We start from the raw sequence: 15,306 nt of genomic DNA, 5'->3' as shown, positions 1-15,306 counted from the left end.
TTATACTGGATTCTAGATGAATCCAGAGCCCTCAGCTTTTCCGTACTTTAGTCCCCCACACAAGAGGCCACACCAGAATTGAAAATTTGACCTGATCCCCAGGAAAAGGATGATAAGGAACAAGGGAAGTTGCTTATCTCAAGAGTTACCATCTGGTGGTTTTCAGGACCCTCTACTGCTGGGCCTACAACGAGGCCTGCAATCAATGGCAGCATAGCCTTTGGAGCGAGGAAAACCCAAGTTGGAAGGTGTGTGCCGTTGTGTAGCAAGTTACTTTCTGAACCTCAGATTCTTAATCTATAAAATGGGGTTGATAATATCAACCTCACAGGATTCTTGGGAGTAAAAGAGATTATATATGTAAAATGCTTAGCACAGTGCATGCACATTGGAAATGCCCAATACCCATCAGTTACTGTTACGGCCACCATTGTTGTTGACTGTGCCATCACTGTACCACAATTCTGTTACATATTTTTTACTTCATATACATGTACTTTCCTTCAGCCCAAACAGACTCACATGCAGTTAGACTAGAACGTACTTCTCTATACTTTCTTCCGAGGTGTTCCATTTTACATCATGATGTGATTAACCCTTTTCTGCAGAAGATGCAGCTAGGCCCAAGTTTGGGGCTGTGCTGAGGAAATAACAAAACCATCTATGTCAGTGGCTCTCGACCCTAGCTGAAAATCAGGATCACCTGGAGAGCTAAAAACAAAACGGCAACAAAAAGAAACAAATAAAACGAAACCAAGAAACAATGTCTGGGTCCGTCAGCCAGAGATTCTGATTCAGTAGGGCCCAAGCATCAGTAGATCTTAAGGCTCCCCAGGTGATTGTAATGTGCAGCTGAGAGCCATTGCTGAGGGTGGGAAAGATTAGCGCTTCCATCGCCTCTGGGAAAGAAGAAAGAAGCTCTTACTTTTCTATAATCGCCACCACAGTGGAGGAGGGGAGAGGACTAAAGATTACAGTTGAATGATTCCACTTATAATGTGAACAAGGCATTCTTATTATGAACCTGGATAAATGACTCATCATGTTAATCCTCTGATTAGTGTCTGGGTTTCTCATCTAGAGGTGTCTGATCTGACGAGAAGAGGAGTTATCAGAAATGCTCTAGGACATGGAAAAAGCTAGTCTGGAAATACCTGTGAGGGATTTCAAGTTGGCTTGTGGGTGTCTGTCCTGTGCCAGCCCTGTGCACACTCGCACACTTGCGGGCTGGTTGCTGATGTCAGGTGTACGCACTTTGATCCAGGGCAAGTGAAATGATCCCTGCTTTGGCATAAAATCTAGCTAATATCTAAATGCTAGAGATAGCTGGTGACAGCTGGGAGTGTGCTCAGACATAAAGTACAGGCATACCTCATTTGATTGCGCTTTGCAGACTTTGCTTTTTCACAAATTGAAGGTTTGTGACAACCCTGAGTTGTCAGATGATGGTTAGCATTTTTGAGAAATAAAGTATTTTTAAATTAAAATATGTACTTTTTTTAAAGACAGAATGCTCTTGCACACTTAATAGACTGAAGAATAGTGTAAACATAAGTTTTATAGACATTACTGGAAAACCAAAAAATCCATGTGACTCACTTTATTGTGATATTTCCTTTATTGCAGTGGTCTGGAAGCAAACCCACAATATCTCTGAGGTATGCCTGTACATCTAAAAAATGTAACTTCTTCCCCATTATTAAAGTGATACACAAAAGAAAATAGAGTGGGAAAACAGAAAAATAGCATGAACCCAGTAGAAACTAATAACAGACTTAAATAGAGTTATGAGGTGCTAGACATGGTTTTAAGCTCTTCACCATATAAATTCATTTACCCCTCACTACAACTCTATGAGGGGTAACTCCACTTTACAGATGAGGAAAGAGGACCTGGAGCTGTCGTGTGACTTGTCCAAAGTGGCAGCTAGTAAAGGAAGAGCCAAGGTTTGGACTCATGCTGCATTTAACAGGGTAGGGTCAACCTCAGAGATATATATAGCTCATAAGGTAAGCTTTATCCAAGGATTCAGTGCCACTTGCTAAAGTTTAAAAAGTTAATCTCAGTTGCCATTTATTCATCCATTTATTTCACAAATATTTACCAAAGGCATCTATGGGCAGCACACTGTTCCAGGCTTGATTATCAAGATACTGAAGAGTATACAGAGGCTACCTGTCCAGTCATTCCTATAGCATTGAACTCTCAAGTGTCTCAATATGTATAATCAATACAAGTATAGTAAGATTAGAAATGCAATAACTATTCTCTGATTACAAAATCCAAAACCAATACTTCAAAACTTTCAAAATGTCACAGTCTTACTGGATGGAATGTTTGGCATGATCCTCCGTATTTTCATCAATTAATAAGTACACCTTGGACAATAATTTAAGTTGAACCTCATGAATTCCACTTTGTAGCAACACGTTTAATATAACAGTAGTGTCTTCAAGTCAGAAATTTGGTGTTTTTGGATGGATGGATGGATGGCTGGCTAGATGGAAGGATAGATGAGTGAATTAATAGCTAAGAATGCCTGGCAATGTTCTAGTTGCTTAAAAATTGCATCTTTAAAAATAATTCAGTGTTTTCCAGTTTGTTAAACAATAACTATGACTCAGAAGAAAATTGTGATTTCTGTCCTTTCCATGGACTAAACATGCAACTTCAAGGAAGCCATTATGATGCCAGTTCCATCTGATTGTTGTGAGGATCAAATGAGCTAACTGAAATGAATTATGTAGCACCCTGCCTAATACATGTTAAACAGCATATTTTAAACTGCCTTTAAAGTGAAATACTATGTGCAGAAAAGCAAAAATTCAAATGATACAAAAAGCTATACAATGCAAAATACGTTTCTTTTGGCCAAGTTTTCCCGCTATTATTACTACTATTATTAGAGATCTCCAAGCAAAACTAACATCTCCCTGTTGATTAAGAAGGGAGAGGTTTACAGACTAGGAGATAACATCCTTTGAGTCAGAACCAAGTGAAATAACACATGTATTCTGGTTCAATTCCAGCATGAGTGATTAACATTCTCCAACTTCAAATAATTTTTATTATTAGCCAACACTTGTCCATCCCCAATAATACACATGTTGCATCCAGGCCACAGAATGAGGCAGCCTCTCTTGGCATGTTCACAATCTGTGCATACTTTCCACTGAGGGTTTCCCTTTCTTTTTGATTGCTATTCCATAGCTTTTCAACTCCCACTACTTTCAACCCTGGGATGTTTGCCGACACTGAGTGCCAAGTAGTTCCCAAAAAACCAAAAAAATATAAGCACCTGTAGAATCCCAGGGAAGGAAAGAGGTAAAGTACATTTTAAACATATTTATTAACGGTTTTAATGTTTGTGAAGAGATTTATATTTATTTCTTTTAACTTTGAGGCTGGGATTAATACACGTATTCCTCATTATTTCTCACAAAGTCTTGTTGATAAGCAGGAGGAAGAGGGCTATTCTGCAATTTTGTCTCCCAGTCTGTGTAAGTGGGATCCAGGACACAAGAACGACTCAGCCCTAAAGTGCAGTCCTGAGTCCCTCAAGAACTCAGGCCCTCCTGCCTTTTTGCCGCCTTCTTCCAGTAGAAGGAAGGGGTGGGGGGAGCGGGAAACAATTCAAACCCTCTTTGTAAGGGGCGGGGCCGGGGCGGAGCCTCCCGGCGGGCATTAGAAGCAGGTGACCCAGGCTGGGCGGGAGAGGCCAGTCAGCCCGAGGCCGTGACTCCACTGCGGCCAGCGCCGCCGCCGCCGCCGCGCGCAGTTCAATACCCGCCGGAGGTGGGCCAAAGGGTGCTAGAGGGCGGGGGAGGAGCGGAGCCCGGCGCGTCCCGGGAGAACCGCCACCGCCCCCAGGAGTCCGCTGGAGCGCGGATCCCCCTGCAGGGGAGGAGAAGAGCGGCGGGCGGGACGCGGCGGCGGGCGCGCACCATGCAGTCCTGTGAATACACACTGGCAGCGATGGGGGAAAATAAGTGTCCCTGGACTTTGGACTAGATTACAGCCAGATATTCCAAAAGCATCGAGACACTGCCCTCTGCGGCCTCTGAAAACAAATGAGACCCATAACACCCTTGCATAAGCTTTTAAAACATGGATCAGTGTAGCAAAAGGAAAGCTGTTTCCCCCCCGCCTCACCTCAATATATTTTTCTCTTCCTCCTCTTCTGAGAAAGCCTATATAGTGATGAGCACACACTTTACTGTTAGAGAATTCTGTTTGCTTTTCTAATCTGTTGAACCATTCCCTCATTTATATATGAAAGTCTATGTATTGATGAATACACACGTACACACACCACGCATACATACTTTACTGTTAAAAATTCTGTTTGCTTTCCTAATCTATTTAACCATTCATTCAAGAAGAGTGTGAGGCCATTACTGGGGAAGGGGGTGACAGTGCATTGGCCAGCAGAATACCAGTGACCAGGACTGAGTGGGGACTAAATTTAAGAAGCTAAAATGGCAAAAACAATTAAAATTTGAGGATGTCTCCCTAGAAAAACAGCAAGTGTAGGGATTTGCGCTTCATTTATACCAAAGTTGGAAAAGTCAGATTTAAGCCCAGGTCAGTTTTTACATTATGGATATTAAGTAAACAAGTGTATAGTTTCCATAGTGTATTTAAGCACTTTGCTGGTGGAAAGAAGCCTGGTGTTATAGTTTTCATGGACTTTCAGAAGCTATTCACGTTTATAAAAATGCACTGCTCTTACACACTCATCCTCTGAATCAAAATTTCAGTATATTCGACAAAACCTTGTACACAGAGCTACAGAACTTTTTGCACATCTAATTCCTCTACTTGTTCAGAAGCTTCTTAGAACCTTGAAATAGATCCCCTGCCTGAGGGCCAGTTCCTCTCTTGTTTTTCAAATGAGGAACTTTTCTGATCACCTTGACCTCTTCCCTCAGTTAACATTTCTTCCCAGAAAGTACAAAGATTATTCTGCTGCCTTAGGTCATTGTGACTAATTTGGGTTTTTCCTCTTCCTTTTTTTTTTTTTTTTGTGGAGGAGTGTAAAGATGATGCAGAATGTATCTAAAAGTTGTGGGATGATGTGGTTGAAGTGATTTAATTCTTCCTGTTAAAACAACTATTTTTCATTTTGGCAACATACCAAACCTAAAAAGAACAACCAATTTACTTTAAAAAAAAAAAAAAAAGACAGTTAAGACAAAGGATACTAAGCCAAGGAAAGGCAATACAGGTAATGCATTTGGAGGTCTAGGTCCAGGCCAACTCTCAGAGCTGCCTCTGTTTTCAGCCTCTGTTCTCACCGCTGCTCTCCCCCTCCCTTCCCTCAAAGATGAAGCCCACCTGCTTCCCTCAAGTCTTACCTCAGCCACCCCTCCCGCTACCCAGGGCAGAGAAGCCCATCTATTTATGGTCGCCCCCTATTTCCATCTCATATGCTGTTTTCTTCTGATTTTTATTTTTATTAGGCAAACAATCCACACTCATGAAAACAATTATAAACTGGAAGGTTGTGGGGTGATTTAGCAGCTTCTTCACAGCCAGCTCTGTGATTTTAGTGAGGATTTAAGGCCCAGTTTAGTTTCACATGTACAGCTTTTGGGCTGTCCCTTTCATGGTTCAATTGTAAGCAACGTCTCCCATCACAGATTAGGGGGTAAAGATTTAGAAGGAACTAATATGTGACCTCTCAGTAAATCAGTTGATAAGACTTAGGAAGTCATTTTAATTTATATTATTAACCTCACACTTTGAAGTTGTCTAAATTGGCTGAAAATAAGTATTCTTGGTGCCTTATTGGTTTATCCTTGCAAACCTTTGTCATGTTTTCTCGTAGTCATTTCCAGTGATAAGCCTGTGTGTGTATTGTGTGTAATTGTGAGCAATGTACAAGCTTAAATAACGTGCTGACACCACTGTTTCCAAGTTGGTATTCATTAGGCCGTTTCCTCCTGGGCTAGGGCTGCACTAATCCCGACACCGGCTGCCAGGAGAAAACCTCATGGAGCCCACACCGCACCTTAATAACAGCATCCGCGACCTGCAGTCTCAAGTACAGAATGGGAACCCCAGAGCTAGGAAATGTAGTTGTATATTTTAATGAACTGCTACCCCTGCTAAAGAGGCTTCTTTCACTTTTGTGCTCTACAGAAAGACCAAGGGGGGTAGGAGGGACAAAGCCTTGAATAACTGCTTTCTAACACCGAATGTGGCCAACAGGACAGAGAACATCACAAATCTAGGCAGGTGTGAGGTACAGTGGCTGAGGATTTCCTGCTCCCCCTGCATGCCCTCTCGTGCCTCCAAAGTCCGATCAAGGGATCCTGGGAAAGAAATACGCCTGGGTCGAGGAGGGTGGTTTTGAAAGAAAAAGCTACCAAGACATTAAAGCAGGGTGAATGAAGGGTAGGCAGGATGAAAGTAACTAAGTAACCTGGCTCAGAACTCTCAAAAGCTTCTAGCAGCTTGATGACAATTACAGGATTTATTTCAGTCTGTGGTACATCATTTGAAGACAATATTACTTCATGTTGTTACAAACTGTATGTATAGTGTGTATGTGTTGTGGGTGTGTATATAAATAATATATATTATATATATGAGAGATTTAGTGACTTTTGATACGGGTTTGGTGCAGGTGAATTTATTACTGAGCCAAGTGAGGCACATACTGAGTCAGTAGTTCGAGTCCAGGGCATTCAGTACTTTTCCTGATTTCCATGTGTGTATAGTGCCTGTCCCATGCGGTATTGTTAGTGTCATGTCAAATCCAGAACTCACAAAGCAGAGCCAGCGATATTTTATTTGTAGACAATCAACTAGAATCTATAAAATTATTACTGGCAGATGATTATAATTCCGGATCCCTAACACTAGCAAAAGGAAACCCAGAGCATCTTGATAAGAAGTTTTCTGTTTTTGTTTTGTTCCTGGAAGTCAGTAGAATAGCAGTTGTATGTGGTTATATTAGTGCCAAGATACTTAATTTGCTGACCTTATTATTTCAGAAAAAAAAAATTGTATGTATTATACTTGTGGGAAGTTAAAATAATGCTTTGAGATTTTTATCAAATATGGAGAGTAGTTATTTATGAAAAACAAAGAAATGTCTATTTTTGTTTCTTTGTTCCCAATTAATGTAGCTAAATTTTAAAGTGCATTAAAGCAATGGTAAAGCAAATAAGATGCTGTACAAGTAGTTTTCTCATGCTTTCATGGAGAGACACTGTTTTCTAAGAGTATCTGAAGGAGGTATGTGCATTCTAACTTCATGATCAGATTTCTCGGATGTACTTTGAATATAAGTGGCAACGTTTTTATTGATAATAAAATCAAAGAAATTCCAATCACCAGAAGGAGAACTAATGAAAACATGTTTTACCTGAATGAATATACTTCATAGGTTTCTCCTGCTGATCCTGTGATTGTTTCATGATTCACTTGAAGAAATGAAGGAAAATACACATAAGAACAGAGACATTACCTGAGATTGTGTTCTATTTTATCAACCCTCCATCTATACTCTGTACTGAAGCAATTTGGATAGAAGTGCTGCTGTTGTTGTGTGTGTCTGGTTTGCAGTCAGAAACTCCCAAAACTTCATCATTCAGCAGTTAGATCCACAACTTTGTATTAAGGTCTAAATACAAGTCAGGGAACCCAGCTAAGATAAGAGGATATATGGTTCTCCCTCTGTATTTGTGGGTCATTGGTTCCAGTAGTCTCCCTCCCCCCCGTGCCACCCCATACCAAAATCCATGGATGCTCAAGTCCCTTATAGAAAACGGTGCAGTATTTACATATAACCTACGCACAATCCTCCCATCTTCCCCCGCACCCTCCTTTATACTTTAAGTCATGTCTAGATTACTTATAACACCAAATACAAATCCTAAGTAAGTAGTTGTAAATATAATGCAAATGGTTGGTGGTGTGCAGCAAATTCAAGTTTTGCTTTCTGTAACTTTCTGAAATTTTTTTCCCTAAGTATTTTCAGTCCATGGTTGGTTGAATCCACTGATGCAGAACCTGTGGATACGGAGGGCCAACTGTCAATTGATTTAGAGTTGGCACTTCCCTGACAATCTGGACAGATGCTTAGTAAACCTGAGATAATTAATTTAGCATCAAAGTGAGTACTATGAGCATTATTAGATTGGTACATGTTAGGGCATTTGGGAGAACAGAGAATACAGCAGTTGAGCTGGATCCTGGTGCAAGAGCCACTGTGCCTTACCCGTCCAGGTCTCTAGTTGGCACATCTTCCCAATGCTTTCTCATTGTTCATTCCCCCCAGTGGAAAAGGGGGGCACTGTTGGACTTAGGAAGTTGGAGAAATAGGTAATAATGCTTCTTTTAGTGATTTAGTTACAGAGCTCTTACGTGCAACAGAATGAGAGGAAGTAGAATGGTTCTGTGCATAGATTTGGGAGCTAGACTGATTAGGGATTCAACTCCCAGCTCCATCATTCATGGGCTGTTGATCCTGAACAAATTACTTAAGCTCTTAGTACTTCGTTTGTGTACTGCATCTTATACTTTCTCATCTGTGAAAGGGGGATAATGATAGTACTTATATTTTAGGGTTGAGAGGATCTAAAAGATGAAATCAGGTTAGGGTAAGTAAAACAAGGAGGAAGCAGCCATTCAGGCATGGAATGGAAAGGGAATTGAAAGACTAGTTTTCAAATTTGTGTCTGCATAAGAATCATTTGGGCTTCCTATTAGAAATGTAGATTCCCAGGCTTCAGCTCCAGGAATTGAGATGAATTTGGGATCCAAGAATTAGGTCTTTTTGTTCTGTTTTAGTAAACTTTTAGAATGATTTTAGGTTTACAGACAAGTTGCAAAGATATATCCGTTTTGCCCTAATATTAACATATTATCATAGCACATTTGTTAAACTAAGAAGTCAACATTAACGCACTACTGTTAACTCCAGACTTCATTTGGATTTCACCAGATTTTCCACTGATGTTCTTTATCTGTTCTAGGATTCCGCGTTGCATTTAGAGAAGCTTCATTTCTTACAGGGACTTTCAGCCCATGAGAGGCAGGTGGTCTGGAGACCACATCTTGAGAAACACTAGGACATGTCAAGGGCTGAGGAAGGTCAAATTGCCCCATCCTCACCACCATCCTGGTGGTGGGGGTGTTGGATATAGAAATTTGATTTGAAGAGTTGGGATGGAATCCTCTCCCTTAGATGAGAGGGGTTACCTTAAGAAGTGAGGCATCTATTCCTAATGCCAGATGAAATGAGTTTTGGAGTTTGGAAGGTGGGGTTGCTGCCTAGCCTGAGGAGATACATCTAGGGATGTGGGCAGATCAGGGGAGTGAGTGCAGCAAATTGGGAACAACTACTTTGTGGGAACACAGGAGGGCTCAAGTAGTTGATTAAAGGGGATTACAAGGGGCCAGTTAGCCCGTGAGCCATAGAAATCCTGTATTTCCTGGAACCTGGTGATAGTGTTTTAGAAATGGCTCATAGTAGTAACCAACATCAAGCACTGCCACATTGGACACGAGCAGAGAGTCAAAGGGTGAAGCTGAGATGACCTTGTTGAGAGAGGGCAGTGGGAGGTGGACAAAACACTGATGCCCTGCGTTTGGAAGAGTCGGTTCCCACAGTGAGGAGATAAAGGGCCACCATCTGGGGAGCTAGAAGTAAAGGTCAGTAGAATTGAGAACGGTAAGATGAAGGAATAGATGTTGTAAGAAAAAGCTAGCAGAGTAATTTGAGGTCTTGAAGTAGAGATCGACATATTCTTGAGGACCTTAGGTTCTGAGGCTGTCACTGACTTTCTCTAATCACATTCAAATTATTTAGCTGCCCTCACAGCAGTTAAGTAATCACCTAACCTGTTCCTTTTTTTTTTTTTTTTTTTTTCTTTACAGAACATTCACCTCTTTTCATTTGACTCTGGATTTCTCTTAATTTCTATACTACTTCACTTTCCTGGTTCTTTCTGCATGTTAGCGATCCTAAACCATAAACTGGTATTCATAACATTTCTTTCACATGAAGTACATGTTATCTCATCTGCCAAACCCATTTAAAACGGACTAGTGGAAATTGCCTCAGAAGCCAAACAGATTGCACCTGTGTACAAGGGACCAGGTGTCTCTGAAGGGCTCCTAGATCTTTTGTATTCTTGCTGGCACGGTGTCAGGCTGGCCAGGCTGGTGAGTGGCTAACAGTTAAGATTTTAGGTGATCTAATCCTTAACTTGATAGATGCTGGGTGTAATCTACAGATTCTGCATAGAAATTAGCACTTACCCCTGGGAGAGCCCCTACCAGCTGTCAAGTGCTTTACCAAATAGCTCTATACTCAAGAATGCGGCTTCTGGGTGAGGGAACAGTCGTAGTCATTTTACATGTGGTTAGAGAGAAGTCTTGGGTGATGAAAGATTTTAGCTAACCTACACGCTATAGGTAAACATTTCCAAAAACATTGCATAACCTGAATACAGAGTGAATTGTTTTCCAGTAAATACTGGCTTCAGCATTTTTCAAAAGTCAAGGAATGGTATATTTTATAGAATGGGAAAACTAAGAAATGAAATTTGACCTGTTGTAAAACTAGGATTTAGTGCTGTTGAATTTCAAGAATGGGCATACAGGGTACATTAGGAGTAAATGTGAAAGCATAGGGTCATGATGGAATCTGATACAGGGTGGAAAAAATTTCTCTTAACCAGAAACACTGGGCCCTAAGAAGTTGTCTTAGGGTCAACCACATGAATTTAACATACAAAAATGGCAATTTAATTTGGTTCAAACATACATTTCAAACTTTTGTCTTTTCCTTGTAAAGAATAAAGTTCAGTTCACGGTATACCAGAGTTAAAATTGCACAGATGTCAGTATTCCAATAGAGAAAAATAATTTTTCTTAAAAAGCGAAAAAATAAAATTTGAGTTCAGGTAGTCAGATATTCTTTTATAGTCTTACTACTTTAGGGAACAAACCCTTCCTCGGTATAAAAATCTGGAAAAACATGCCATAGTTGCCACCCTATTAATAACTAGTTTCCATGCCCCATATTTGTTGGAGAACCTACTTTGTGATGTTTAAATTTTTACCTTAAGTTGCCTCAATTTCCCATTTATTAAAATGGCTGTATTGCCTCTAGAATTAAAGCTGAAGGGGAAAAGCAATTTTTAGCGATTCCCCTTATTCTACCAACTTGTTCTTGAAGCTACAGTCATGCCCAATGTTCCTACCCCCAATTTTTTTTTTTTCAAACCTTCGACCACTCGAGATATGTCAGCATTTCTGCTTAGTAACTGGCATATTACTACGCGGTGCAAACTATTGATATAAACAGTGACTTGTGATCGATTTTTTTTCCCTTCTGTACTAAATCAGATCATTTCTCCTCATCAGCAACTTAACAAGAACAAAGTTAAAGATGTGACCTTAGGAAGGTAACTAAGGTGGAGGAAATACTACGGCAATACTATCAGGACTGATGGAATATTGCTCAAGTGCAGTGGCTAGGGTCTAAAAGAAACTTGAGAGATCTGGTATATTTCCAACTGAATGTTAAGTGAAATAGCATGTTAAAGTCAAATTACGTGGCTTGTTTAAAAGTCACCCTCTTAACAGCAACCACAATTCTACTGCTTCCTGTTCTTCCATTTTCTTTCCTGTTCAATTGCTTGAAACCCTCAAACAACAAGTTCTGATTCTACAGTATTCCTGTAATTCCTTTCTCTGTGGATTTACCTACTTTTATCTTTCAATGTGCATTTCCATCTTGGCACCATAACAAACAATTCAAAAATGCCATCTAATGCATTATGCCACTGAGCACTGTAGCCAGTGATTTTAAGTGGACTAGATTATCTTCAGGTTGAAAAGAGCGTAAGCTGAAGAAATAAATGTCTACATCTTAACTAAAGGCAGGGGTCAAAACAACTTATGAATGGTTAGTTGGAAAATGCTTTAAGGCCCGACTATCAGAGCTGACTGAAAACATTTGAGTTAGGCAGAGTTGTAATGTTATGTGAACAGTGAGAAGTGTTACAAACACAGTAGCCATATATTTTAATTAAAACAGAGTTTATTAGCTTTTCTTTTAATATAAACATGAGGAAGAAAAACCACATAAGTTGTAGCATTCTTTTCAAAATAAAACTGCAATCAGTACTTGAATTTCCAAGCTCCAAACTCCATAAACAATATTTTTTGAGGTGGTAGATTGTAGTATTTTATATACCATAATTTATCATTTATGTCTCTGTCCCTTAAAAATGATGGAACCTGCAGCACTCAGTATAATGTGAAGCCTTGCTATAAAGAGAGAAAGTACTTCTGGCCCAGAAATGCTTTGTTTACAGGCAAAATTCCTAGGATTACATTTGAGAAGGTAGGAGGAGAAAGATTTCACATAGTTGAGAACACTTTTTTTTTTTTTTTTTTTAATATTTCAAGTTTAGGTGACATCGTTACCAATCTCCAAAAAGACTGATTACTGGACCTCCCTGCCTTTTAAAGCCTGAGGTAAGGGTTCCTAAGGTTTATATGTTTCCTCTTACATAGAACTTGAAGTGAGACACCTACAGCCAGGTTAACACACAGGATAGAAAAGCTGTTTCGTATCACTTACTCTCCTGTCACTACTACTAGGGTCCAGTTCTTTTCAATTTATTACATGTGAATTAACACTGTTGTTCATAATTCCTTCACCAAATCTAGAAAAAAGAAACTTAGGTGATCAAGCAGGTAAGCAGCCCAGCCTTGCAAAGGACTATTTTAAAAAGAGGAGGGGAGGTATCCCCTCAAGTCTTAGTGCAATTTTAAGCTTTGATACTTGTAGAAGTATAAATGCCACAAACTTACGAAACATCATTTGAAAGTTTAATCGAATTTCTTCTAAACTCATTTAGTTTTGTAAATTTTAAACGTTAAGCGTTTATTGTTTTATTTTTTATTTTTTAAAATTTATGTATTTATTTATTTATGGCTGTGTTGGGTCTTCGTTTCTGTGCGAGGGCTTTCTCTAGTTGTGGCAAGCGGGGGCCACTCTTCATCGCGGTGCGCGGGCCTCTCATTATCGCGGCCTCTCTTGTTGCGGAGCACAGGCTCCAGACGCGCAGGCTCAGTAATTGTGGCTCACGGGCCTTCCCAAGCCAGGGCTCCAACCTGTGTCCCCAACAAGAGAGCCTGCGACAGTGAGAGGCCCGCGCACCGCGATGAAGAGTGGCCCCCGCTTGCCACAACTAGAGAAAGCCCTCACACAGAAACGACCCAACACGCCATTAAATAAATTAATTCATTTAAAAAAATAAAAAATAAAAAAATAAAAGCTTAATGTTTAAAATGTACAAAAGTAAATGAGTTTAGAAGAAATTCGATTAAAGTTTCAAGTGATGTTTTGCCAGTCTAGCATTTATACTTCTGCGACACTGTTCTGGAGTATCCAAGCACACTATATTAAAGCTTAAAATTGTTCTAAGACTTTTGGGACACCTTCTATTTCATCACCGGCTTGTTAATTACTGGACCACCATGTTGGCTGGAATTATGAAAATATCCTTTAACACAAGTACATAACAAAGAGGAAAATCATCACAAAATCAGAAGCACCATTATAGTTAACAAGAAATGCAGCACGGACCCAATAGAAGGAAATAACCTACTTTCTCTGTTTATGATCGCAAACATGCTAATATGCTAATAAGTACTGCCTGCAAAGAATTTGGATGACATGTGTTATTCAGCAGCTTTTTGGTTTAAATTGATTGCCAATAATGACTAGCAGCTTCAATGATATAGTAGGGAGGAAGAACCCTGCAAAACCTAACGATGCTACAACAGTCTGTTCCGAAGTTTGGCTTTATGAGTTGTTAGGAGTCCCATGTTTTTTTTTTTGGTTTTTTTTTTGTGTTTTTTTTCTTTTTTGTTTTTTTTTGTTTTTTTTTCTTTTTTGTTTTTTTTTTGTTTTTTTGTTTTTTTTTTTTTGTTTTTTTACTTTTTTTTTTTTTTGGAGTCCCATTTTTTGATGGTAATACTGCACTGATTCTAAAGGAATATGCAGCAGTATGGGACAGTGAGGTAAGAAAAACATAGAAGTTATATAGCTAGTGTCTTTAAAGTCTAAAAATTTAAACTATTAATTAAAAAACCTCACATAGCTCACAGCTATCAGATATCTGTGCATGGATTGGGAGCAGATATCTGTGCGTGGATTGGGAGCTTTTAGCTTTGGAGTGGTTTTTGTAACTCTGTTTACAATAAAAAGGACAGAAGAGCGTGTTACATTGACGAGGTCCCGTTCTTTCCTATGAGCATAATCTTCGCTTGTCCATGAGTCTCTTGAATTCAATGTCTTTCTTTAAGGTGAAAATACTAACTTTGCTGGTTTCTGAGCAGGAGAGGTGATATTTCTCCAGTCTTTGTTTCGAGGGGTTTATGATGTTACAACCCCTCACTTCTCCCTTAAGAGAGGATGGCATTGGAGCGCCGAATACCAATGAAATGATCAGCGCTGAAAGACCTTCTCATAGCAGCTCTACACACGTCTTTGTATTTGTCGTCACACAATCTGGAAATGGCCTAGGAAAGTCAATCAGGTAGAACATAGGTATAATTAGGGGGGGAAAAAAATGTTCGGACCTTAAAAAAACAAAAAAAGCATCATTGATAAGCCACACATCTCCATTCGTTTAGATAGTTCATAGTTACTGCTACTTTGGATAGCTGATATCTACACTAACTGACAGTTCCCTAAGGTAATAACCTTTAAGGGCTATGATTAGATTGCTGGGGCAAGGGGTAACTTGCCCTAATAACTTAGAGTTACTTAAAAATTGGCTTCCTAATGATAGGCTCCTAATAGCAATATCATCTGTTACCTACACACGTGATCCTTAAACGTAATGGACATACACTTGGGCAAAATCAGTGTTTACTCAGCTATTCAACTTCTCTTCAGTTTTCATTAGTTATTACATACTCTAAGAAAATTTTAATCAGGTAGGTATGTGCTGAAGGTAGGAGAGGTCTAATGACAAGCGCTGAAAGGTGCTATTTCACTTGCACATAAATTATGGTAGAAAAACATCTTATTCTAAAGTACCACCAAGGTACCACAGAAAGTATCAATTTTAAATGTGTTCATTTCAGTTGTGAATTTTGCTGTATACCCACCAAAAATCATAAGCCATAAGTATTACGTTGTTCCATGTACGTTACCATTTATATTAAAAACTCATGTACTTTCTACATCCAGTATCTGAATCCACATTATACCTTCCAAGTATAGGTCTCTCAGGTTAGCCACGGATGCTTTGTCTAATAAAC

The 15,306-nt window shown here is 39.6% G+C and overlaps 2 protein-coding genes across 2 annotated transcripts in view; both read right to left on the bottom strand.

The window, feature by feature from the left end:
* LOC309662885 (putative hydrolase PNKD) overlaps positions 1-15,306 on the bottom strand; it is a 751,075-nt gene that overhangs the window by 445,293 nt on the left and 290,476 nt on the right. The gene's annotated exons all lie outside the window — the stretch shown is intronic.
* LOC309662961 (cyclin-Y-like protein 1) overlaps positions 13,643-15,306 on the bottom strand; it is a gene marked incomplete at its 5' end in the record, with an annotated part of 34,303 nt that continues 32,639 nt past the window's right edge. The window contains one exon of the mRNA XM_082466162.1: positions 13,643-14,559. Coding sequence (XP_082322288.1) covers positions 14,443-14,559 — 117 coding nt within the window. The 3' untranslated portion in view covers positions 13,643-14,442. The remainder of the gene's footprint in view (positions 14,560-15,306) is intronic.

This window comes from Balaenoptera physalus (assembly GCF_965194825.1).
Source record: "Balaenoptera physalus genome assembly, chromosome: 6".
NCBI lineage: Eukaryota > Metazoa > Chordata > Mammalia > Artiodactyla > Balaenopteridae > Balaenoptera > Balaenoptera physalus.
Note: the sequence above shows the minus strand (reverse complement) of the source record. Positions and strands in the feature narration are given on the sequence as shown.